The sequence below is a fragment of the Ursus arctos genome, unplaced genomic scaffold (assembly GCF_023065955.2).
Source record: "Ursus arctos isolate Adak ecotype North America unplaced genomic scaffold, UrsArc2.0 scaffold_16, whole genome shotgun sequence".
Classification (NCBI taxonomy): domain Eukaryota; kingdom Metazoa; phylum Chordata; class Mammalia; order Carnivora; family Ursidae; genus Ursus; species Ursus arctos.
The window spans coordinates 16,888,209-16,913,531 of record NW_026622830.1 but is presented as its reverse complement, the minus strand read 5'-3'; the positions used below and the strand labels follow the sequence as shown (position 1 = coordinate 16,913,531).

Genomic DNA, 25,323 nt, shown 5'->3' with positions numbered 1-25,323 from the left:
TTGCCAAAACCCCTTGGAACTTGTCCCAAATTCCTCCAGAGAGGTGCTCTAAGCAATGAGTCAAACAACGGCATTCTAGCACCAGGGAAGGAAGAGATGTTTAAGGTTCTAACAAATTCATTGCAGCAGGAGTCGAAAGTGTCATTTCAATTAAAGCAACATGGATGGGGCTGACATGAGAAGAGCCCCAAAATGGAAGGACTGAAAACCCTCTAACAACAAAGGGCATGACACTTCTTGAGGAAATAGCAGACTGTACCACCGCCAACAGCATGACTCATGGCTACAAGGAGGGAGTAGAGCGAGCCCTCCAGGAGTACCTGGAACCAAGAAATTAATGGGAATTAATGCCAAGAAATTAATGGGAATCTCTAATACACAGAAGGCTAACAAACTAATGGGGCTGGCATCCCAGCTGGCCCTCCCAGGGGCCATCATCACCATGCATATCCCTTTGACTACAGTTCCCCCAACCAAATGTCACTAGATAAGATGCCATCCAACTCCCCTCTGGGATTTCGTGAAACTGGGAACCACAGGTCCTTCCACAAACACGTTGAGATATCTGAGACTAAACACAGCAAAGTGAGAGAATTTCGAGGGGGAGACTGGATGGGCACGGAAGGAGCGGTATGCCTTCGAGGACTCTTGACGCTGGACCGTAAGTACTAACCGCTGTGAGAAATCTCTCCCAACGCCTACACAGAGCTGATGAGTGTATTTAAAATTACTTTTAAAGAATTAATAGCTCTGGGGTACTTTTCCCTGTGAGTGAACAGTGTACTAATTTGCTCAGTGTTTTGGTGTTGTTCTTTTTTTAAGACAATTGCACAAGATTCTATCCAAAGCCCTCTAATTCTTCCACTTCAGTGGTCTGAATCCCACTAATAAACAATCAGGACTTTAGACTCCCTTAATGACGGAGAGAGATTCAAACGAAGATGTTTTGCCACTCTCTGCAAATTCCTGTAGGTGCTGCCTGTTGAACAGGCCAGCGAAATTACGAATTTATTCAGGACTGATTGCATTGAGTATGTAAGCATTTCTGAAGGATTAAAAGAGAGAGAGAGAGAGCCAGAGATGGTTGTGAGCTGAATGAGTAGGGGGGACTGCAGGCTCCAAGCTCCCCAGTCTGGCACGGAGCTAGGCTGCGTGAGGAGGAGGGAACAAACTTACTGCATGGATGAGCAAGGACCCGGACCTCGTCCACAGCGATGTAGCCAGGATGACCCTTCAAAGAGACGGATTCAAATATCACCTGCAACACACAGGGTGGGAGTCAATTTCGCAGAAGTGGTTGCAGGCATCACAGGAAGCTGCCCAGCCCCCAAACCCTCTGAGTTTCAGCTTCCCGCCAGAACCTCCCAAAGAGGCCTTATATTAGCCTTATACGCTACCCTGGCAACGGACTCAGATTCTTCAAAACAAGGTTAAAAAAAAAAAGGCCACATTCTAATGACCAGCAAAAAGAGGAGTCAGCCACATGGAACATTTTTAATGGATTTCAGAAATAACGCTTGAATGCAGGAAAACAACCCAAACATGGCCTGAAACCCCAATCTGCACCTTTTTCATTGTTGTTTCAAGTGAAGCACAGAGGAGAATTACTTCTAATATCACAACTTTCTTATGAAGTGTGACAGAGGAGCTTACCTTGGAAGCCACCATAAGCCAAGGAGGGTTTACCCTGATTTGATTCTACATCCCCCAGGAATATATTCCATCTGAATTTCTTTTTTTTTTAATTTTAATTCCGATACAGCTAACATTCATGTTATATTAGTTTCAGGCATACAACGTAGTGATTCAACACTCCCATACCACACCCAGTGCTCATACAACAAGTGCGCTCCCTGGTCCCCACCCCCTGACCCCCTCCCTCTGGTCCCATCCCCACCCACCCCCATCAGTTTGTTCTCTGTAGTTAAGAGTCTGCTTCTTGGTTTGTCTCTCTCTCCATCTGAATTTAATAACACCTCTTGAAGATCAGCCAGCCCCATGCACAAATGTTGGTATCCAGGAATCCAAAGGCAACGAGTTCTTTGAATTCTCCATTCTGACTCTCACCCAAACGTGTATTTCAGTAGAACTTTTATGACTCGGTTAACCCCTTTCCTTGCCACCCATTGTCTAACTTCACCTAGGAGATGTGACTACCTATGTGGACACTGTGACCAATGCCCCGACCTCCCTAATTCCAGTGGCCTTTATCTCCCCACCAGCTTCGTCAGCCACATCCACGTCTTTGCCCACTCCAGAAACAACAAGTTCCATCCACCAGTGTTCTGACCCAGCCTCCTGCTCCTGTGGCTCACGTGGTACCCTGGACCTCACCCTTCCTAGAGTCTAGATGACGGCCTGGACCTCCTGTATTCTCAGCAAGCCCAGGGTCGCCCCACCACGCTGGCTAACCACCCACATCATTCTCACCCAAAGCCCCAATTCTTTCACACCCTCATTCCAACTTTGACAAGCCTACTGCAAATCTGCCTTCTCCACTTCCGTGCCCCACACAAATGTCCCCCTTCAACATCACCCTCCCAATCCCAGCAGTTACCCATGGCACATCTTCAAGAGGCAAGAGGACAGGAGAGGGGCTGACTTCTCTAACTTCTTGCCCATCGATCGGAGGTAGATGACACCTCCAATTACCACACACTAACCACTGCCTCCTCTCCTCACGGCATGCCGGTGCTCTTGACCCCTCCCCATCTCCACTGCGTGTTCCAGCTTCTACGTCCTTCTCTCGGTTCTCTCTCTTTATCCCGTGTCTCTGAACTCTCTCTTTCATCACTGATTTTGGCACACGCAAATGCTGGCATTTCTCTTATTCTTTAAAAGCCACGCTTAGATAGCAGGTTCTTCTCGAGGGCAGTCTAGCTGTGTTTCAACCACATGTGGGATTCTCAATAGTATTATCTACACTCGCTCTCATCACCCCCTTACTTCCCACTGCAAAACTTCCCCTCAACTATCATCTGGACTTTGTTCCCAACACTTCCCCCAGAACTGCTCTCATGGCCAATACCAATAACTTCGTAGCTGCTAAATCCAATGGAGTATTTCCAACCCTTATCTTAAGAAGGAAGACAGTGTAGTGCTTGGGCGCTGGACCAGAATGCCTGGGTTCCAGTCTTGGCGTGTGACTTTGGGCAAATTATCTTACTGCTCTGTGTCTCAGCTTCCTCATCTGTAATTACCGTGTCCACTTTATTGGGTAATTTTTCAGATTAAAGGAGTTAATACACTATTTAGAACAACATATGGCACATGGTAGATACTCAATGCTTGCTAATAATTATGAATACTTGACCATTTTTCTATGATTATCAATGTTCCTAGCTTCTCCCTTTCTGGATCTCTCTTGTTTGGGCTCAAGTGACACTTCACACTCATGCTTTTTCTCACAGACCTGGGGCTATACTTCCATAGGTTTCTTTGTAAGCACTTCTCCTCCTACATCCCTCAAATGTGAGGTTCCTCTACTACTGGTTTTACTGAGCACACTTTCCTCTAATGGCTGCCAATTCACTGACAATCCCCAAGCCCAGCCCCACTCCATACATTTCAGTGAACAGCAGTCTCACCCAACTAAGAGATCTGCATTTTCATGCAGATATTATACACAAATACCTCCAACACAATCTGTATGCAACAGATCTCAACAGCTTCCCTATCAAATTGTCTCCCCCAATATCCCCACTATCCTTCCTGAAATATGGACCTCAGTGGGTTGCCCTACAACCCACCCAGTCACTGAAGATTGGGATTTGGACATCTGCCCGGGCTTCTCCTTCTGCCTTGCTTCTCATTTTCTTTTTGATTCTGACTTAGTATTTCTAAATTTGGCCATGCCTTTCCATCTCTGCTATTAAGTCGAACCACATGAAGCAACCATTTTATAGGTCAAAGCCAGTTCGATTCCAGTCCAATGGCTCTGGTTCAAATTTTCATTGCTCTTCATCTCTACCACCTCAACAGCCTATACAATAGACCCTTCTCCCTCCTGTCTTTCACTCCTCACTTCAAGCCTGTGGATAGAATGTAAGATGGGTGATAAGACCAACAGGAAAACCTTCACGTGGAAACTTTTTGCGGCCCATGTGGTCACTCCAGGTTATTGGATTCAGAGGCCAGTGGTCTCAGTGGGGCTGAGTGCTCTAACAGCTATAATGAGAGAGCAGGGAACTGGTGAGAGGGTGGTGATGGTTGCCAAGAGGCAGCTTCCTTGGGTGGTAAGATCGATCATTAAGACCACATGTGGCTGCCTGGAGATTATGTAAAATGACTTGGGGATGACAGTCACATCAAACATACAGCAGCTGACATTAGCATGACAACTGCTCTGGAAGAGGGGTTTACTAAGGTAACAGGGTCCTTCAGAGACACAGAAACAAAAATGTATAGGGTGTGGGGGGAAATCTACAGAAATAAAGGGCTAATAAAGGATAAATGCCACAGCCTGAAGAGAAGAAAGTGAAAAGAAGACCTTACTTAAAGAATTAAGTATCTAATTATATTTTCAATAACTGAAAGGAAAACAAAAGCAAAGGCCATGGAGGGGAATAAAATAGAAAATACATTTAAAAACATGAAAGCATTCAAACTGTGTAATAAAAATGACAAAAGGAAAAATATTGCTGTTGTGACAATAAATATAAATGGGTCAAAATAGAGAAAAGGTCTCAGAATGTCTAAACAAAATCTAATTGTACACTAGAAGATAAACACCTAACACAAAATGACCCAGTCAACTTAAAAACAACAAGTTGAACAAAGGCATAATGGGAAAATGCAAATAAATTAGAAAACAGTTGTTATAAAAATAATGTAAAAGTGTCAAAGTATAATTTAAAACTGGAAAAAAATAAAAAACCACTAAGTGAATTAAAATGTCATTTTCTAAATGCAGGAGCTAATACACTAAAAAAGAGAAAATGATGAGGACTAAAAACAAAATTTGAAAACTTTAACTCCTGTCTTAGACTCTGGCCAAACAAAAAATTAAAGATATAAGAATGTGCTTGTATCTTATGAATAATTGAGTAATATCAATACTAGTGAATATGAATAATAATGCATTTACTAAACATAGATTATTTAATCCAAAGATCAGATTACAGGCTAAAGACTAACTTCAATAAATCTCTCAAAGAACAAACTGTGTAGGTCTGGGCATATGTATTTTCTAAGTTTTCTAAGGCTAGAAATTAATGACAAAAGTTTAAAAATCATTATCTCCTCCAGATAATGCTAAGTGAAATAAGTCAAGCAGAAAAAGACAATTATCATATGGTTTCTCTCATCTATGGAACATAAGAACTAGGAAGATCAGTAGGAGAAGAAAGGGATAAAAAAGGGGGTAATCAGAAGGGGAAATGAAGCATGAGAGACTATGGACTCTGAGAAACAAACTGAGGGCTTCAGAGGGGAGGGGGGGAAGGGAATAGGATAGGCTGGTGATGGGTAGTAAGGAGGGCACGTATTGCATGGTGCACTGGGTGTTATACGCAACTAATGAATCATCGAACTTTACATCAAAAAATAAAAAATAAAAATAAAAAGTTTTAAAAATAAAAAAATTAATTTTTAAAAAAGTTTAAAAATCAATTTCTTAAAATTGAAATATTATATATTCCTTAAATATGTCATACCTTCCATAATAACTATGATTTCAAAGTATGTTTTGTATGTTAACAGAAGTCTCAAACAAAATTAAAAGCCAAAAGGTAAGTTGAGAACAGTATCTGTAACATCTAGATCAGCTAAAAGATAAATAACCTGTTTTGTGTCAAGAATTCTGAAGAATCAACAAAATAAATTCTCCAAAAGAAAAGCTGGCAAGTGACTTCAACAGATAACTCACAAAAGATAAAGTAGGAGTGGTAATAATCTATGAATGCATCTTTTAATTGATATCAGGAAGATTATGGCAGATGAATATTTTCTTTGTACTTTCCTAGATCTTCCAAATTTTCTGTAAAAGAATGAGCTATTTTATATTTACAAAAAAAAATTAAATGCTTTAAGGTGCATTACATTTTTGTGTCTCTCTTCATGCTGTATTATCACTATGTCATGTACCACGGCACAGTTAATTCCACTATAGCCCCTATCAGCCTATCACACCATAATTTAACTGCTTGTTCCCAAATCATTTCATTCCCTAAACTCTAAACCCACTGGGAACAGGAACAGAGTCTTCATTCATTCATTCATTCATTCATTCATTCATTCAGCATTTACAGAGACCCTCCTCTGTACCAAACACTGGGACACATGCTAGGTCTATCAAAGTGAACGAGATAATTAAGGTCCTAACTCTGATGAACTTCACATTCTAGCAAATGGAAATGGAAATTAAATAAATATAGAAAATTAAACTATAAAACTAAATATAAACTATAAACTATATATAAACTAAATATAGAAAATAAATAGAATATTGTGATTAATATTGTAATTAAGGGGAGGAGGGTCTATTTTACTTAAAGTGGTCAGGAGAGAACCCTATGGAGGTACTTAAGATGATACCAAAAGGATCAAAGTGGCCTTTCAAGAAAAATGTGGGGGCAAGGGCAAAGGCCATGAGGCAGGAAAGAGTTGGGAATGATCTGGGAACACAGGAATGAGACTGATGGGGCTGGGATACAATGGGTAAGCTAGAGAGGCACAAGGCAAGGTTGGAGCATTAGCTGGGGGGTCAGACAACGCGGAGTCTTACAAGACATAGCAGGGAGCCTGAATTTTCCTCTAAGTCACCGAAAGTTCTGAAGCCAGGACACGACATAATCTAATCTACATTCTACAAAGATCCTCCTGGCTGTGCTGTGGGAAGTGTAGTCATCCAATCAAAAGATAAGGATGGCTCTAATGATGGTGGTGGAAAACAAAGACGTTGATGGCTGGAGAGGTATTTTGAAGGTAGAGATGAAATAATTGCTGTTGGAGCAAGAGAGGAAAAGTGAAGGAAAGGGAAGACTCAGTGAGGACTCTTCAACTTGGGGCTTGACCTTGTAGGTTGATTCTGGTGTCATTTACTGAAATACAGAGGATGACAAGATGAACGTGTGTGATGGGCACACAGGCAGGGCAACATCAGGATTTCTTTTTGGCCACACTAAGCTTGAGATGTCAAGTAAACATCCTAACGGATGTTTCTGGAGCTCACGGGTGATTTACGACCAGAATTACAAATATGGTAGCTTTGGCATCTAAATGTCATTTAAAGCTAAAGAACTAGATGAGGTCACCATGGAAGGCAGAGTAGGTAGTTCAGAGAAGTAGGGCCCAAGCGCTAAAAGCACAATAGAGGATTTTCGGGGAGGGGGGGACAGTAGAGATTGAAGCATGATTTTAGGGAGAGAGAAATGAATCAAGGAAATAGGATAACACACAAGGGGGGTGAGGGAATCAATGAAACAAGCTTCTAGAAGGAGGAGTCAACAGGGGTCAGGACTCTAGTGAGGGACTGGTATGGACCAGAAAGGACACCTCATCAACAGAGACTGAATAATAAAAAAAATAATAAAAACAGAAATATAACCACAATAATAAAGGCTGGCAATATTGACCACTTATTACATAGTCTTGATCCAGTCTCTGAAAAGCCCTAAAAGGTGGGGCCAGCTGTATTACCAAAGCTGAGAAGGGGAGCCAGAGGTAGACTGAAAACTGAGGCCCTGGGCTCCTGGCTCACAGTGCACAGCCACACCCATTACTGGGCTTCAGTGGAAAGCAGTCCAACTCTCATTTAACCAAAATATCTGGTTAAGCAGAATCCTAAATTTTTTTTTCCAGTTAATCAAAGTACAACTTAAACTCTTCTAACACTTGGACTTTTTCTTGCATCATGACCCAGTGTCTAACCCATATGAAGATTATTAACAAGTGTTCCATTAATGAATGCAAGGCTGGTCATGGGAGAATGGGTGATAGGAAAACACACATTTGTTCACTGTTCTCTGCGCCTTCCTCTGCAGAAATAACAATTCTAGAATGAGATAGAGAATCTTTCACTTATCAGAATTCCCTCTCAAGAATTTTTTTTTTTTTTTTTTTTTTTTTTTTTGTAAAGCATCAGGGTAGGTGAGACTTGGGTTTCTCAAATATGGGAGAAAAATATTCCATAAGAAACAAGGGAAAGAATACTCTGGTTTTCCATTAAACGAGTTAATAACTGTAAAGGGTTTGCAATATACATGGTAAGATATTGATAAATATTACTATTATTACTGTTCTTAGTCTGGGGAGAGGGATGGGCAGTAAGAGGAGAAACCCCAGGGAATGGCACTAGGTCTGGGGAGAGGAAGAAGCTAATGGACCGCCCAACATAACTATCCCCTGTAGTCCCCACCTCAAGCTTCCAGTAAAGTTCTACACTCAACACTCTTTGAGAGGAGTCCGGACTGTCAGAAACTGGCACAGGCTGAGCTTTGGGTCTGCAGGGAGCTACATGGAAATAAAGAGCCACATGTGCTTGCAAGAACCACGGGAGTTGGGAAAGGTGATGGGGAGTTAGTACAGAAGCAGAGAGAAAAAGACCATGGAAGCCCACTAAATCCTTGATGAAATCTCCAGACTCCTACAAACCTAGAATTACGGTCCACAGGACATTTATACGACAGGGCAGGCTGGGGATACAGCTGAGAACACAGCACTTCCCAAGACAGAAGTGGGGCAAGTCCTCCCCTCCGTCACTGCCAGATCACTCAGAGCAAAATCCTCACAAAATGTGCAGGAGCCAAGAGGGTCCGGTCTTCGGGGTGCCACTCCAGAGTTATAATTTTTCTTAATAAAAATCATGCAAGCTGCCATGAGATAAGACCCCCTTGGGGCGCCTGGGTGGCACAGTGGTTAAGCGTCTGCCTTCGGCTCAGGGCGTGATCCCGGCGTTATGGGATCGAGCCCCACGTCAGGCTCCTCCCCTGTGAGCCTGCTTCTTCCTCTCCCACTCCCCCTGCTTGTGTTCCCTCTCTCGCTGGCTGTCTCTATCTCTGCCAAATAAATAAATAAAATCTTTAAAAAAAAAAAAAAAGACCCCCTCAATGCTGGGGAGTGAGGAGTCAACAACACAGATACAAGACTGGATGTATCAGAAATGGGGCCAGAAGGGAAAGGAAAGGAAGAAGGTCCATGTTGGACCCTCCAGGCCTCCCTGGACTCACCTGCTGAGGCAGGTCCCCTCCACACTAAACTCTCTCAACGAGGTTGGCGCTAAGGTGGGTCAAGAATTGTAGGAGCTACTTTAGTGCTGTTTACAGGGGCAGGGCGGAGGGCGGGCAGAAGTAGGCCATGCCAACACTCAGGGATACTCCGTGTCAGTGTATGGGGGCAGGGATGGGGCAGAAGGCCTAGGCTGGGAAACCCACCTGCTCTGCAGGACATTCTTCAATCCGAAGGCCACCACGTGGAGCTACGGTCAACGACACATGCCCTGGCCCCTAGAACCTTAGACACCTCCTAGGGCTTGCATGGAAAGGCACCAATCTCTCCCCATGCAGGAGCTGCTGGACGAAGCCAGGAACTAATGTCCCCGGAGAGGCTCAGAGATGAATTACCTTCAACCTCTCCAAAAAGCAGGTTGTGTGCATGTTGGGGGAAGGGATGGCTACGTCAGGACATGGTTTAAGGGAGCTGGCACTCTACCCTCAACTTTTGTAGTCCTTGAGCAGAGAATCTATATAGCAAAAGTTTTAAGGGGCTGCACACATTTTCTCCAAAGAGAGAAAAACGGCTCACCAGCACCCCTCTTGGGAAGATGACCACATATTTTCATGGAGAGGGATTGCTTAGGGTGAAATCAAGAGAGCCTCTCTCCCACCCCAGCCCCAGGAGGCCTGAATAAAACGAGGAGGAGAGTTTGTGGCTCAGCAGAGAGGGGAGGTGAAAGAGAGGAGATGGGGGAGAATGTGAAGGGTGGGAGAGTGGTCCCCTCTGTGAAATGTACCCCCCTAAATTGTATGTGAAGCCACTAAGCCTCCCGAGTGCCAGATGCTAGCACCTGACCCCTGAGAAAGGGACTGGACCTCAAGTCCAGTTGAATCCAAGCCTGCCAGGCCCTAGATCTCACGGGTCCACGTAGCAATCACAAGCTAAATAAAAGGCAACTTCCCCCAGGCAGGTGCTAGGAAACAGAGTAAGCAGGTGGCTGCAAACCAGTAAAAAATCTTTTTTTTTTTCCCCTAAATCTTGGGACAGAACAGTTCAGAATCATTGAAAACATAAAACAGAGTTAATATCACCTGCAAAGGGGCCTAGATCTAAAGCACAGCTTAGGCGGTTTTAATAAGCCCCTGATCTTCTGGGAGGAGCCAGGTGTGGGGCTACATGGCCAGGGGGACGTTCATCCCTGGCCCTGCAGAGACCCTGGCGCCACAGAGCCCCCTAATAGGAAAGATGAAATTTCCCTGTTTATTACAGAGCTAAAAGTCAATTTTGGAAGTATGAAATATGACTTTAATAAATGAATACATAAGCCATCAAGATTGGAGTCCCAGCACTGCTGAAAACGGAAACCGTATTTAGCCCACAGAATCGTCCATACAAGACCAGAGCTCGGGTCTGATGAATTTTCAAATCCACTCTGCTCTTTGATGCTCCTGACAGTCCCCTCTTCTCTCCCCTGGAGGTACGTGTGAGTGGTGACTCTGGGAACATGCAGGTGCGCCTATGTGTGCCCCTCTGGGTGTGTGGCCACGGGACTATGCATTAGTGGCTGTGTGTGTGTGTGTGTGTGTGTGTGTGTGTGTGTGTGTGAGAGAGAGAGAGAGAGAGAGAGAGAGAGAGAGAGAGAGGTTTCTGCTCTAATCTGTTGCCTTCAGTACGTGAGTGGCTTTCTCACCAGCAAGCTCACAGCAGAGGATATAACGTGGCGTAACGCTGCAGAAGTGGCCAACAAGTGAGAAATCAGAAAATCCTCCCAGGTGAGGCTGCGCATCCCAGGGATGACACAGAACTTACAGAGCACAGCTCAACCACGGTGGGGATTTCTTCACGGGAGGCATTCTTCCCCCTTCCTCTTCTCCTGTTCCTCCCTCTGTTCCACCCCCCCTTCAACAGTCGCTGAGCCCCGCCACGAGCCTGACACACTGCTTGATATAGGTGCTATCTCATTCAATCCACAGAAGAACCCTTCATTGTACCTATTTCCTTCTCCATTTTACAAATGAGAGAACTGATGCAGAATGATGACAGGATACATCCAACATTACACTGCTAGTGAGTGGAGGATTCTTATAATGTGCTTTTTTCCCCAAAAGCAGGAAACTGAGCTTGGTGCCAGAGGACCTAGGGAGGATTATGGGAACCTCAGTTTACCAATAATACGCCCTACTCTAGAACACAAGACATGTTGCTCTCCAACACAAGGAGTTACTACACAGGTAAATGAGAGGTAATATGCTTACCACAGAGCTGGGACAAAGGAGATGCCCAAGAAATGTCCTCTTTCCCCTCCATAGCCCATCAAAGAGCAGGGCCAACAGTGACACTGTCCCTCTCCTGGATCACTTTTCCCGCTCATTACACTTGCAACTGTGGGCCTATCCTATAATCCATTTGCATCAGGCCCTAGATAGGGGTTTTCTAATTGGAGCCCTGTGGCTTCGCTGGGGGTATCCATGGACTTACAGACACACTTTCTACTCAGTCATACAGGGAGGCAGCCTTGGGATTAGGCATCCAGGTCCCGGTCCCAGCTTTTCTGATGATTTTCTGCATGTTCTTGGATTTCAGTATCTGTCTCTAGACCTTAGCTTTACTACCTACATCAAGGTTCAGCAAACTACAGCCTGGAGGTCAAATCTGGCCCCCCACTTGTTTTTATACATAAAGTTTTACTGGAACACAGCTGCACGCTTCCACTTATTGACAAATTGTCTCTGGCTGCCTACACAGTCCATCTGTTGAACACAGTCCATAGATGTCGAACTGAAGGGTATCTGAGAAGTTCCCAGCCACTAACCTTGGCAGCCTCAGGTCCATTTTGTCACCACAAAGCTCAGAGCAAACTCTAGAGAAATGTCTGTAAAATCCATATCTGACTATGTCACTTTCTTACTTAAAACCTTTCAACAGGGGCGTCTGGGTGGCTCAGTCGGTTAAGCAACTGCCTTTGGCTCAGGTCATGATCCCAGGGTCCTGGGATTGAGCCCCGCATCAGGCTCCCTGCTCAGAGGGGAACCCGCTTCTCCTTCTCCCTCTGCCACTTCCCCTGCTTGTGATTTCCTGCTCTCTATCAAATAAATAAATAAAATCTTTAAAAATAAATAAATAAATAAATAATAAATAAAACCTTTCAACAGCAGGCATGGCAGTAAGGGCAAATAGGCAGAAAGGATTTATTGGGGTGATGAAAATGTTCTACAACCGGCTGATGGTGATGACTGCACAACTTAGCAGAGTTACTAAAAATCACTGGATTGCACATTTAAATGGGTAAATTCTATGACATGTACCCAAATATATAAAGTGGTTTTAAAAAAAGAAAAGCTTTCAAGAGTCCCAGGCCAAGTGGGCCTGAAGCTGTGCCCGTCCAGGTGTGCTCTGAGGGCTGACAGCAGCCTGTGACCTGTGTGCTCTCAGCCCACAGTGAGAGAAGAAGGCCAAGTGGGAAAGGTGTTTAGAAGCTATTGCAACAATGTGGCGTTGCTGAGACATTTTTACTACAGTCATGAAAGTACTGGTCCACAGTGAGTTGAAAGGAAAAAACTGGTCTTTCACAATGGTCTGAGGGGCACTGCTCTAGACGAGGGATAACACTTCATCTCCTTGGCCTGGCATTCAAAGCCAGCCATGACCTATTCGCCTCTGCAAGCTTAGCTACTTGCCTATCTCCTTCATGACCTATCCTTAAACAAGTGAGAGTTTCCAAACTCTGCAAACCTCACTTGGTCCTCCAGCCCCCGGCATGCACCATCCCTGACAAATCAAATGCCTTTTCCTTCCTTTTTCAGTAATTACTTATTCATCCTTCAAGACTTAGCCTAGCTGCCACCTCTGCCTGGAAGCCTTCCCAATTGCTTTCCCCCAAACACCCTCTTCCTTGGGAGTGATCTTTTGACTAGTTATTCCAGCTGTCAGAACCTCACATTTTTCGTCCATAAAATAGGAATAATGATAGTACATCCCTCACCAGGTTGTTGTAAGCAATTACTTTATAAAAGGTTTTGATGCCTCTGTTTCTCCAGCCTCCTGGAGAGCCCGCTGTGTCCCACTGCACAGTAACTGCTTATTTATCACCATCTCCTCTTTCTGAGCATGATCTCCAGGGAGGCAGGGGCCATGCTGGACCGCCTCCTGTGCCTGCAGGGCCTGGCTAGGAGAGGCTCAGTGAACACCAGGTGCAGAGTGAGTGAGTAAATGAAGTCCCTTCTTGACCCAACAAACTCTAGATAGGGCAAGACGTCTATAGATTCAGGGTCACTTTTTTTAAAAAGCAAACCATAGAACGCCATACCTGGTAGAAATGTGGCCAGAAGGTGCTGATGGCAAGCTCTGCCTTCACCCAGCCCTCGGTGACGACCCCAGACACGTTCCAGACAGGGTTCCCCTGGGGCCCGCCGTTCACCTTCACATAGACATTCAAGGCTCCCGGGCTGGACCTGTCGCGGCTGGAGAAGTAGTAATGGAAATCGATACAGTGGGTGTCGTTCTCCTTCAGGGTTGGCAGGAGAAGGTGGGCCTTCTGGCCAGAGGCCCTCCCAGAGCTGTTCACCATCATGAAGGATCCTGGAGACCCACAAAGGGGACGGGAAGTAGAGAGAAAGAAAGAGAAAGAAAATCCGTCTGATAATCAGTCATACCCATCAACATGGGGTCCGGAAATCAAGTCACTCTAGGAGGGCCTGATTGATACTGAGGAAGCCACATCCCCTCTCTCTTCTTCTGCAGCTGGGAATTTTAAAACCTGCTCAACAAGGGAGTTTATTTATTTTTATTATGTTCAGTTAGCCACCGTACAGTACATCGCTAGTTTTTGATGTAGTATTCAATGATTCATTAGTTACATAACAAGGCAATTTAAAAATTAAGAGATGGGGTACATCGGTAGCTCAGTCAGTAAAGTGTCCAACTCTTGATTTCTACTCAGGTCATGATCTCAGGGTCCTGGGATCGAGCCCCATATTGAGCTCCATGCTTAGCATGGAGTCTGCTTGGGATTCTCTCTTCCCCTCTGCCCTTCCCCCCACTCACACTTTCTCTCTTTCTGTCAAATAAAATCTTTAAAAAAATCAAAATAAAAAATAAAAATTAAGAGACGGTAGGTAACATGTATTAATATTTCTACAAAGTAGACAAGTCTATAAACATTTACAGAAGAAGCACTTTATCCAGCAGGTCCTAAAGGAAACATGGAACAAAACCCCTGGAATACAGTTAACTGCAACCTCCAAGGGTAGAATAGGACATATAACGTAACGCAAGTTCGGGCTGTCTCAATGGAAGCATAACCTCTACAATATAGGAGGTGTTGTTCCAACACATTCCACAAGGACCCTTGCGTTCAGGCCAAGGAGTAATTGCAAACTGTCCGCTAAGGTTGCATTCAGCACGGGGAATAATTCTATGTATCACAGGAGGGCATATAAAAAGTAGAATATATTTAAGTAAGCAAGGAAGACTCCGAAGAAATGTGAGAACCAACTAGAAGATGCTCCGCCTGGAATGGAGGGTAAGTAATACTAAGCATTTAAGGAATACCAGTGTGATGCTAGGTGTCTTTTTAATATATTATTCAATTTAATCTTCAGAATGACCCTGGGAGGTAGAGGATTTTCATTTTATTTAAAGACTGAATGACTTGCCCTGGGCCACTCAGCCGGGAAGGGATGCAGGAAACGCAGATTCTCTCCAACTCAGCCATTACACTATTACGCTACAGCAAACGTGACTACTGTTTTTCAAGCAATAAGCAGGTTGCCTGCCGACAGAAAGGAAGTGAGCCTCTCTGGAGCTGCTTTGGCAGAGTCGATGGTTGTTTCTAGTTCTTCAACCTTCCCTGGATCCGTCTCCTGGGCCTCCCAGAAGAGACAAAGGGCATGTTCCCATCCCTTGACTTTGGGCTGCACTTGCTTTGGTCAACAGGACATCAACACAACAAATCGAGCAGAGGCGTGAAACGTGCATGCCTAGCTGGGCTTGCCCCTTTGCACTCCCACCGCCTTTCAGGAGGAGAATGTGCCGCAGGGAGCTGCTGCCCCTTTCAGCTTAGGATCAAGAACAGACAGGCGTGGTGGAGAATGGAGCTCAGAGAATGCTGAAGATCCCAGCCATCCCCACCGTGCAGCTCGGAGCACAGCCACGGGGGTCAGCGATCCCAACTCCGATCTGCCAGTCCACAATCAATGCTCAGACCCACGAGTATGAGAATAAATGCTCACTGCTGTTTGCCACACAGTTCCCTCTCCAATTTGGGGGCAGCATTACTGTGGCAATCGCTAACTGATAAAGGTGCCCAAGAGGCAGGCCTAGGCAAGAAACAACAGGGGGTATATTTCCATTCAAAGGGTCTTCTAACAATGGCCCAGAGACACAGTGAGCTCCCTGCCACTACCGGTGGCTAAACAGAGCCTGGACAATGGAAGAGACGTCTAAGGCAATTTCACAGTCAACTATGAGGGCTGAACTCCGTGACTTAAAGCCCTATGATGCTAGGAAATAAATTGCATCATAAAACACAGTAGATAAACTCAGGGGATCCTGGGATGAATATTCCCACCTAGAAAAACACTATTGCTTTGAAATCTTATTTTAACCACTAAAATCTTCCGTTCAGAATGAAACCTTAAGACTGCTTATCCTCAATCGAGATCAGACACTTCAGAAAGTAGCCTCATTTATTCATCCTAATACCCAGAAGACTAAAGCCGCCGGCTAATAAGTGCTGGGCAATCCTTTGCTCGTTGGGGTTCTAAAAGGTACCAGGCATTCATAGCCCATCCTCCCTGGGTTCTGAATGAATTTAAAGACAGACACAGGAGTGGGCCGCCTGGGTGGCATCCGGCTCCTGATTTCGGCTCAGGTCATGATCTCTCGGTTGTGGGACTGAGCCTCGCATCGGGCTTTGGGCTCCGTGCTCAGTGCAGAATGTGCTTCAAGAGTCTTTTTCCCAGTCCTGCCCTCTCCCTGTCTGTCTCTCCTTATATCTCTCCCAAGTAAACAAATAAAATCTTTAAAAAAAAATAGACACATGAGAGAGAGAGAGAGAGAGAGAGAGAGAGAGAGAGAGAGAGAGAGAGATTTCAAAACCCTCTATTTTATTATTCACAAAACTGGATTAGAGAAAGTACCTTGGACTTGAGGCCAAATTAGAGGTTCCCTGCCTTTTCTTCCCTGTACCAGCACACACAGCAGCTAGAGAATCATGGACTCCCTCCTTATGACTCCGCCCAGATCCCTAGGGCCAGAGCTATCTTCCAGGGATGGCCACATAGGACCACTGGGTAGGCCCATCCCCAAAACGAGCCAACAAGCAGCAAAGGGATGAAGAGAAACAGGAAGCTAGGCTCCCAGACTTTCGCCATCCCACCAGTCAGAAGACTCTCCACCTTCTAGGATAAGAGCCACGGATAGCGGCTTCCCCCTCTCCTCCATGTTTCCAAGAGAGTCAAGTCTCCTTGTTTATGGCCTGGCAGTGACACAGGGTAAGTGGAAAGATGGCCCTTGTCAGGTGTATTACCTGTAATTATCACAACCTCCCCCGTGAGGCAGCAAGGAAGGAACCACTGTGGGGGACACGGAGTACAGAAAGGAGACGGAGCTAGCACCCATGCCTGTATCTATTGGTCTACATTCCACAGGGTTCCACAAGGCTTCCCAGGGACAGGTGAGTGATGTCCCACAAGCCCCACGAAGCTTGGGTGACTTCCCCTGCCACAGGGGTGTGACACAGCTATGGGTAGAGAGGGCAGCCTGAGAAGCGAGCAGCGCCTGGCTCTCTCCACTCAGAATCCCATGGTGCCCCCATGGGCATTCCAGCTCCTGTTCTCCCAGCAGTCCACACCGGGCTGCATAGAACCCTCAGCAGAGTCAGGAGGGTTTCCCTTCCACCAGCTCAGGCTCCTACTGCTTTTCCAGCTCCAGTTGTGAGGCAAGCTCATGTGAGGCAGAGCCACATAACCTAATATCCACTCACAGAAGTTTAGGGCTACTCTGTATCTTGCTGTATCTGCAGCAGCTACAGCGGCTGCTGATAGAGGACTCCATCTCCCCGAAGACAGAGCTGGTAAAAGTGCTTGGCCCTCCATCTACCCTCCACTTGGAGAAACTGCTGGTTGATGAACAGACCTGTCCTCTTTGTTCTGGCACATCACTGGATTACATTCCCTAGCCTCCTTTTAGAGGTGGGTGGGGTTATGCCAACTGCGTTCCAGCCAATGGGGCCTGAGTATGAAAGTGTGCCACTTCCAGGCTTGGTTCATAAAAGCTACTTCCCTTTCCTCGCCCCTACCCCCAATGTTCCACCTTCTCTCAAAGGATAGTCTTTGAACCAGCAGCATCAGTATCACCAGGGAGATGGTAAGAAATTCTGCATCTCAGGCCCCACTCCAGGCCTACTAAATCCAAATCTGCATTTTTTTCAAGATCCCCAGGTGATTTGTATGCATGTTAAGGTGTGAGAAGCACCGCTCCGTTGTCTTTCCCATCCACCAGCCAGCTGAAAGCACAGGATTCCAAGAGAAATGGAACACAATAAAAGGAGACTGGTTCCCTGAATGACCATGACCATGAGAAAAGGCCCCCCCAACCCATTAGGAACACTCATTTTGGCTTTAAGTAAACAAGGAATAAGCTGTTATTGGGTTATTAAGCCACTGAAATTGTGAAGTTTATTTCCGCGGCTAGTATTATTGTTTTGGCACCCCCATAGAGCCCTTACTTCCTCCCGGTCCCTTTACTTAAGGGGATAAGAAGAAAAATGATAGTTACTAAGCAAAGCTGCAAGACATGCCAAATAGGGACATCACTAAGAGCAGTGTCCTAGTGTAAACAGAAGCAGAAAGAAAGAAGAAAAGGAAAACCATGCACTCTGAGCATGAATTCTTGAAAAAGCAAGAAATATCTTGGGTATTCACTAAGATATTCTATGTTCAGTGGGCCAGAGCTGGGCTGGGTCAAGGTCACAATACCACCACCCCCATGACCACCCTGGCTGCTCGTGTCGATCTGGGTGACTTGATACGCATGCTGCAGCTTTTAGACCAGACAGAAAGGTATGCGTTTTGGTGCACAGCTCAGAGAAATAGACAAGATCATTGAAAAAAAAAAAGGGGGGGGGACAAAAAATGATGCTTGCCCAACCCACCACTCCCAGCATAGCCTAGCTGCAAAGGAGGAAGGGGCACGGGCCAGAAAGGTACAGCAAGAGGGAGTCCTGCTCAGGAAGGTCTTGGTGAAACTGGAGGAATGAGCAGTGCTGCTCTGGAGTCCAAGTGACAGAAGGTGACAGGGTGAAAAGTCGGCACCAGCAGGTGGCACCCCCATTGGGAGGGAAGGGGTACTGCAGCACTGGGGAGAGGACTCAGCAGCAGGTGGGCTGAAGCTCTCCAAGGGCTTGGGGGAGTGGGCCTCCCCGACGACTCCAGAAAGGGCTCCTTTCCAACAAGAAACATCCAGTGCAAGTGACCTTATTACTCATGACTGGGGAGAGCCTTCTAAGGACAGACAGAGGCCCAAGTCAAGCAGGTAGAGGCTCGGGGGATACAAGATTGAGATCTTGGTTTAGTGACCTATGCCTCCTGTAACTAAATACCATAAACTCAGTGGCTTAGAACACAAATTTATTCTTTTATGGTTCCGGAGATCAGAAGCCTCAAATGAAGATGTTGGTAGACCTTCTTTCATTCTAGAGGCTTCAGAAGATAATTGGTTTCCTTGTCTTGTCCAGCTTTAGAGGCTGCCTACATGCCCTGGCTCCTGGCCCCTTCCTCCATCTCCAAACGACATCACTCTGACCTCAAGCTCCATTGTCACCTCTCCTGTTTCTGACTTTGACCCTCCTGCCTCCCTCCTGAAAGGACTCTTACACACTGGGTCAACCTAGTGAATCCAGAATAATCTCCCTATTGTAATATCCTTAACTGAATCACATCTGCAAACCCCTTTTGCCACATAAGGTAACTTGCAGAGGTTCTGGGGACGAGGACAGGGTCATCTTTGGAGTACCGTTATTCTATCATCAGACATTCACATTAACATGAACATGTATGGATTCCCAAGCCAGTGGACCAGAGATACAAGGATGACAGGCCCATTCAGAGCCGCCTGGTGGATGCTTTCTAAGGGGCAGGTAGCCTGGGAGAATCTAAGTTCTCTTATGTGTGTGTAGAAGATTCCTTGCACCATCAGATCCTCTCATCACCAAAGTCTCAGAAGGGGAGCATGAGGTCAAAGTAAAAGGTGGGGTCATTTGGCTCTCAATTTGGACAAAAAATGAAAAAGGTATGGGGTTACAAGTAGGGGGGAGGTCCACCCTTCAGCAGTGCAAACTCATCGGGGCTGCTGGCCAGTGTGAACACCATGGTCACACACTGCTCCCCAGACACCACCCCCGCATGGTTACCCCACCACATTAATCAGACCGATGACCCGGAGGCACTCTCCCTGCGGTTTGGCCACCCAATGTCTGAACTCCCTCCCTGCATTTGGGGAACTCCCCCACTTTGAAGCAGAGCCCCCCTTCCCCTACGGAAACAGAAAAGGCCCGATGCCCTCTTTCCCAGCCTGCTCTGCAGCTAAGATTCAGGCACACATTCTGGGTTCCACCAAGCAGGTGCACCTGACTCCAATTTCTGAACCAGAAGCGAGTCAGGAAGCCAGGGCTCGGGGCCCAGACTGAGAGAGTCCACTACAGAGAGCTTAGAAGCAGTAGAGGACGGTGCTTCTGAGTGGCAGAGGTGGCAACATCACAGTGGACACAACAGGATCCAGCCTCATGCACCCAAAAGGACAGCTCTGGAGTAGAGCACAGACATGATCACATCACAGAGAGAAGGGTGATGAACTCGGCCAGGAGGCTCAGGGCGTCTTCCAGGCATGGGCTACACAGAGCCGGGGTGTGAGGAATGCGAAGACGTGAAACGTCCCCAGCCAGCGAGCACAGGATGAACCCCGAGAGTGGGATCTGCCTGGCGTTCCACCCTGCGTGCACCTGCACGAACTGCAGCTGCTAGCAATCCTCCACGTGCAGTGCTCAAAGTCCCCACAGCACGTGCTCACTGCCGACTGAATTAATGACGCCAATCCCCCTGGCCTCACTGCACCTGCAGCACAGAGCTCTTGAATGGCCCTCACTGTCAGCTGTGGTTTCTCAGGGATTGGGCAGGTCCTGGACAGCGTCTCTCTGCTGAGGTTCACCCTCTGGGGGCACACAACAGAACTGCTTTGGCCCCAAAGTCAATAAGGTTCAAGAGACGGTTCCTCCTGCAAACTTCCATCGTTTGTTTTCCCCTCCTCCATCAGGGTGCAGGCTCACCCAGCACCACTGCCCCCTGAATTCCACTCGGCTTCATCCTCTGTGACAGATTTTCCCCCCACTGTGGCCCTGCAGGCACTCCCTACAACAAGCCCCTTCCCGTCTGCAGGACACACCTGAGTATTCTCATATCCTAACCGCACATGACTCAGTTTTCTCTCTCCCAGCACCCCCCCACTCCCAGGAATATCCTCAGTCACGTCAGTGTAGATCACTGGATGTGAAGAGATCCTAGAAGGTTTGCACCTTAAATCCCCACAGCAAGGTCTAGGTGAGCCTCTCCTCTTTCCCCATCGGGATTCCATTCATGGACGTGTGCCTGGTGGTAACTGGGACAGCATTTCAAAGAGAGGGGACAGCATGTGCAAAGGCCCAGACGCTGAAAGCCAGAACATTCAGCCACGCAAAGCATAGTGTCTTTGGGGAGAGTGGGATCTGTAGCAGCCCCCCGTCCCCCGCCCATATCCACTTACAGAGGTCTGGCCACATCCTCTGCAAAGGAAGGAAGCTGTAACTCTGAGAGGAGCCCAGGCCTGCCGTTTTAGAGATTATCGAGGCGTGAGAGCCCTCATCTACCAGCAGCTCGGTGGGGCCCTCTTTGATCAACAGGTTGGCTTAATTAATATCATCCCGGGGCTGTCAGCTTCCTGGAGATCAAAAATAAGCCAGTCATTACACCAAAATCAGTCAGAAACAAGAAAGAGGAAGACTGTAAATATATTCTTTTCTCTTCTCCTTCCCCCCCCTCCAAAATCCACTGACGCGATAAGGAACATACAACAGCGTTGGTACCCTCATAGTTATTATACATTGCACCGAAAATTGTGGAATTAAACCAGGAAGTACTCTCTGGCTGGCCACAAATTTTGCATTTTTTCCCCTCCGTGCATAATAATGCCTTGATACGCACCCCGTTACTGATGTGTCTGCAACATAGATCCCCCTTTTGGAGGCAAAACTCTTCTCCATAGCAGATGGTGGCTATTGTGTTTACACATGAGCACCTCAGGATTGCATTTCCTCACGTCGGCAGTAAAAAGAAAGCCCTAATTGACTTTTTAATGGCTTTGCACATTGTTCATTAAGATTACATGAGTGCGCTCAGGCAACTGGCAGCTGAGGGCCTGGAGCTCCGAGAGCTCAGAGCTGTCCCTGCAGACAGGAGGCCCCGCCAGCTTCCAGCGCCAGCACCTACGTGAAGGGAGCGGATGGCAGCAGGGACCCGAATGCCGCCCCAAGCCAAGGCAGCTGTGATGGCATGGAGCAAGCAAGGGCTGGCTGTGCAGCCGGGAGAGCTGGCTTTCAATATCACTGCTGTTGTTTCTTAGTTGTGTGACTTTGAGCCAGTCCATAAAATTCACTGGGCCTCGGTGTTCTCATCTAGAAAATGGGATAATGAAACCTTACACATCAAACTTTTCCGTTGACTGTTTTCAGGGAACCTTAAATGACAAACTGGATTTGACTCAGTAAATGTTAATAAGAAATGGCCAGTAGCAGATGTCAGTGTGCTCAGTCCCACTGATGTTGAATGTTACTCATGTTTATTGAGAAGTTAGCATGGGCCAGGCACTGATCTCAGCATCTTTTAGCATCCCAGGGAGAGGGCACCATGCTATCCCTGTTTGAAAGCCAGGAACACTGAGGAAGAGGGGGTCTTTTGCCTACATAGCCGTCATCCACTCCACAGTCAGCAGAGTAATAGCTGTCCGAAGATGTCCACATTCTGGCCCCCAGAACCTGTGAAGACGTGGCCTTAACATGGCAAAGGGGAATTAAAATTGCAGGTGAAAGTAAGGATGCCAATCAGAGGACCCAAAGATGGGGGTGGCTTATTCTGCACAAGAGAGACAGAAGAGGCAGGATCAGAGAGGGATTTGAAGATGCTATGCTGCTGGCATGGAAGATGAAGGGAGGAGCCATGAGCCGAGAAATGCAGGAGGCCTCCAGGAACTTTGCAGAAAACGCTAGAAAACAGATTGTCGCCCTAGGGCCTTCAGGAACAACCACAGACCCACAGACACCTTGCCCAGTGCAACCCATCTAGGATTTCTGACCTCCTGAACTCTACGATAAAAAATCTGTGTTACTTTTAGCCACTAAAGTTGTGATTAGTTGTTACAGCAACAATAGGAAACTAATACACACTGCAGACTTCCCCGCTTCTGGGTTTCTGCTCCGGTGATGCTGTTCCTGAAACCCACCAAGCCCAGCCCAGCCGTGGTCCTTCACCAAACTACTTAAATGCCACTTACTGTCAGTGACTTTCACTAATGCCCAGAGAATACTTACTCCCATGCTGCTGATCCTATCTATTCTGGACAAGGCTACGTTTAGAAGTCCAGAATGTTGAAGTTTAGCTACCGGGTCACAATATAAGGAGCAGGGGACATCAAAACGTCCAAAGACACAAGGCACTATAAAGTAAGAAAATGCATGTGGAAAAGCAGCACACTTCTACCGACAGTATCGTGAAAACTAACCATCATTAAAAGCCACTCGTAAACACAACAGTTTAAGATAGCCACAATAACAAACATATCATTCAACATCATCCGTATTATCAATGAAAGCAATCTAATTATCATGTGTCAAAAAAAAAAAAAAGAAATTTGCTTCTTTTCTAATACACCAGAAAATAGGGGGGAGGGATTAATTACGGCTTAATGGATACATAATATCTATTTAAAACAAGGAAAACACACCTCCTGAAGTTTCAAAAGAACGGAGCATCGTGAACATTTTGTCAGAGTCAATTTGTGTGAACAAGTAATAACTATTTCTGTAATCATTCATTCAGACCAATAAGTCAGGGTTTAAGCATTTCATATGCAAATCTGTTAAGGCAATTTTCCAAGAAACAGCTATCGGATAACCCATGTAGGTATGGGTGATGCAGTTTAAAAACAGAATGAAGCCCAGGCAACTGGGTTTGAAGGCGCTGCTGGAAGGGGGTCTGTCCACGGGCATGTCTCTCCAGAGACCTGCCCGCACTCCTTCCCCATTCCTGAGGAAATGATGGAAGCAGAGGGGAAGAGGGAGAGAGAGGGCGTAGCAAGGGAGGGAGAGGAGGCAGAAGGAAGGAAAGAAGCAGCAAGCAGAGGAGTACACAGCAGGGAAGATGAGGGAGGAGGGGCAGAGGGAGGTGGTAGAGAGGGAGAAATACAGGTGAGGAAAAGAACACTGAGCAGGGAGAAGGGGGAGGATGGGAGAAAGATGGCGACAAAGCAGAATACGATCGAAGCCGTGTGCCACTGCTTAATTACTTCTCATCCCCTTCACTCCCCAAACAAAAACAAAAGCTTTCTACCCAACATTCCCCTTCTAGACCTTACCATGATCCTGGGAGGAGAACAGGCCCACAAACATACAGCCCTGTGGGGCACCCCAGGACCTGGGCTACCCCCTTCACAACTTCACAGCTCACCTCCCCCAGCATCTCAGCATAGCTCAACATCCCAGCAGGAAAAATCAACGTTGTCAACGGGAAGACAATGGAACGCGATGCAGGACCCACTGAGAACTCTGCTACACCCAGCATGAACGGTGGGTGAGACATAAGGCTTGTTCTAGTCACTCTTTGACGTGGGAAATATCACAGCTCTTTGGGCAAGGTCAAGACAGTATTGAAGGGCAGACAATGCCACTCTCCCTTGGGACTCCCACCCCGTCCTATGCACCTGTTTCAGTCACACAGTGCCTCTCGGAGCCTGGGAGCCAAGAATTCTCGCTCCAGTTCTTCACCTGGATCAGAGGTGTGCAGCTAGGGAAGACTATGGCTCCAAGTTTTACGGTCACAGGACTAGACAGTGGTGGGCAAGGAGTCAAGACTGGTGTGGATTTTCTATGTAGGCTCCTTCTAGAGTGGGGGTGAAAGAGGAAAGACCCTCTTCCTTGGGTCTTGTTTCTGGAGAAACCCAGTGATTTTTATGTTCCTACAAGAGCTCCTTTCCCTCAGTCACGCCCGCTAACTAATAAACAGCAGCAGCAAACACACACTCTCACCTGTTACTTATGTGCGTTCAATTCTAATACCAGCCCTGTCAGTAGCTGCTGTTCTCATCCTTCTCATACAAATGAAGAAACCGGGGTGCAGAGAGGTTAGGTAACTCTCCCAAAGCCACACAGCTAGTAGCAGAGCCAAGATCCAAATGCAGGAAATCCTGCTCATCATTCAGCTCCCAGGCTCCTGCACACAAGCGGGGGTGCTGTGTTCTGCGGCGGCAAGCAGGGATCTCATGCTCCCCGGGGTTAGCCGGCCGTGCCCTGGGGAGCAGGGCGTAGGCAGAAAGAGGGGCAAAGAGTGGGAGGAAAGAACCAAAAGGAAATCAGTTGTCAGGCTGCTGCCATATTAAGAGTAAAGAGAACAACAGGGCTGCCTGTAACACTGTCAGACCCCAAACTGTTCCTGACATTCACTGGGCTGAGTCCTTTGCTTCTGCAGCTCTACATCTCTTAAACTGAAATGACACGGAACTAAAATATATATTTTTTAAAAATCTCCAAACTCTTCACACAACCATTGGCATGATAATATTTTGATTAGTTACATTTATGCTCCAATTACACTCACAGAATGTTCAACTGTGTCTTATATATAGCTTGTTTGCCATGCTCCATGGAAAATATGGGATTATTACCCTCGTCTATTTGCAATGGGAAAAGACACAAATGGAAGTGGAGGGGGGGGGGGAAAGCCAAGCGGAGAGATGACTAAGCCTGTTAAAATAGTGCTGTCTTGCCTTCACGTTACTAAATTGGGTCACTGCTATTATTTCCCAAGCTTTAAAATACCAGAGCTCGGAGAAGCATGCAGTATTCAAGCCTACCTTCTCCTCACCTGACAC

The 25,323-nt window shown here is 46.5% G+C and overlaps 1 protein-coding gene across 2 annotated transcripts in view; it reads right to left on the bottom strand.

Annotated features, from left to right (window-relative positions):
- PTPRT (protein tyrosine phosphatase receptor type T) overlaps positions 1 to 25,323 on the bottom strand; it is a 1,022,164-nt gene that overhangs the window by 669,930 nt on the left and 326,911 nt on the right. For both annotated transcript variants that reach the window (XM_044385622.3, XM_044385623.3), the window contains exons 3-4: positions 13,460 to 13,731; positions 1,177 to 1,258 (exon numbers count right to left, since the gene is read on the bottom strand). In XM_044385622.3, the coding sequence (XP_044241557.1) occupies positions 1,177 to 1,258; positions 13,460 to 13,731 (354 nt within the window). The remainder of the gene's footprint in view (positions 1 to 1,176; positions 1,259 to 13,459; positions 13,732 to 25,323) is intronic.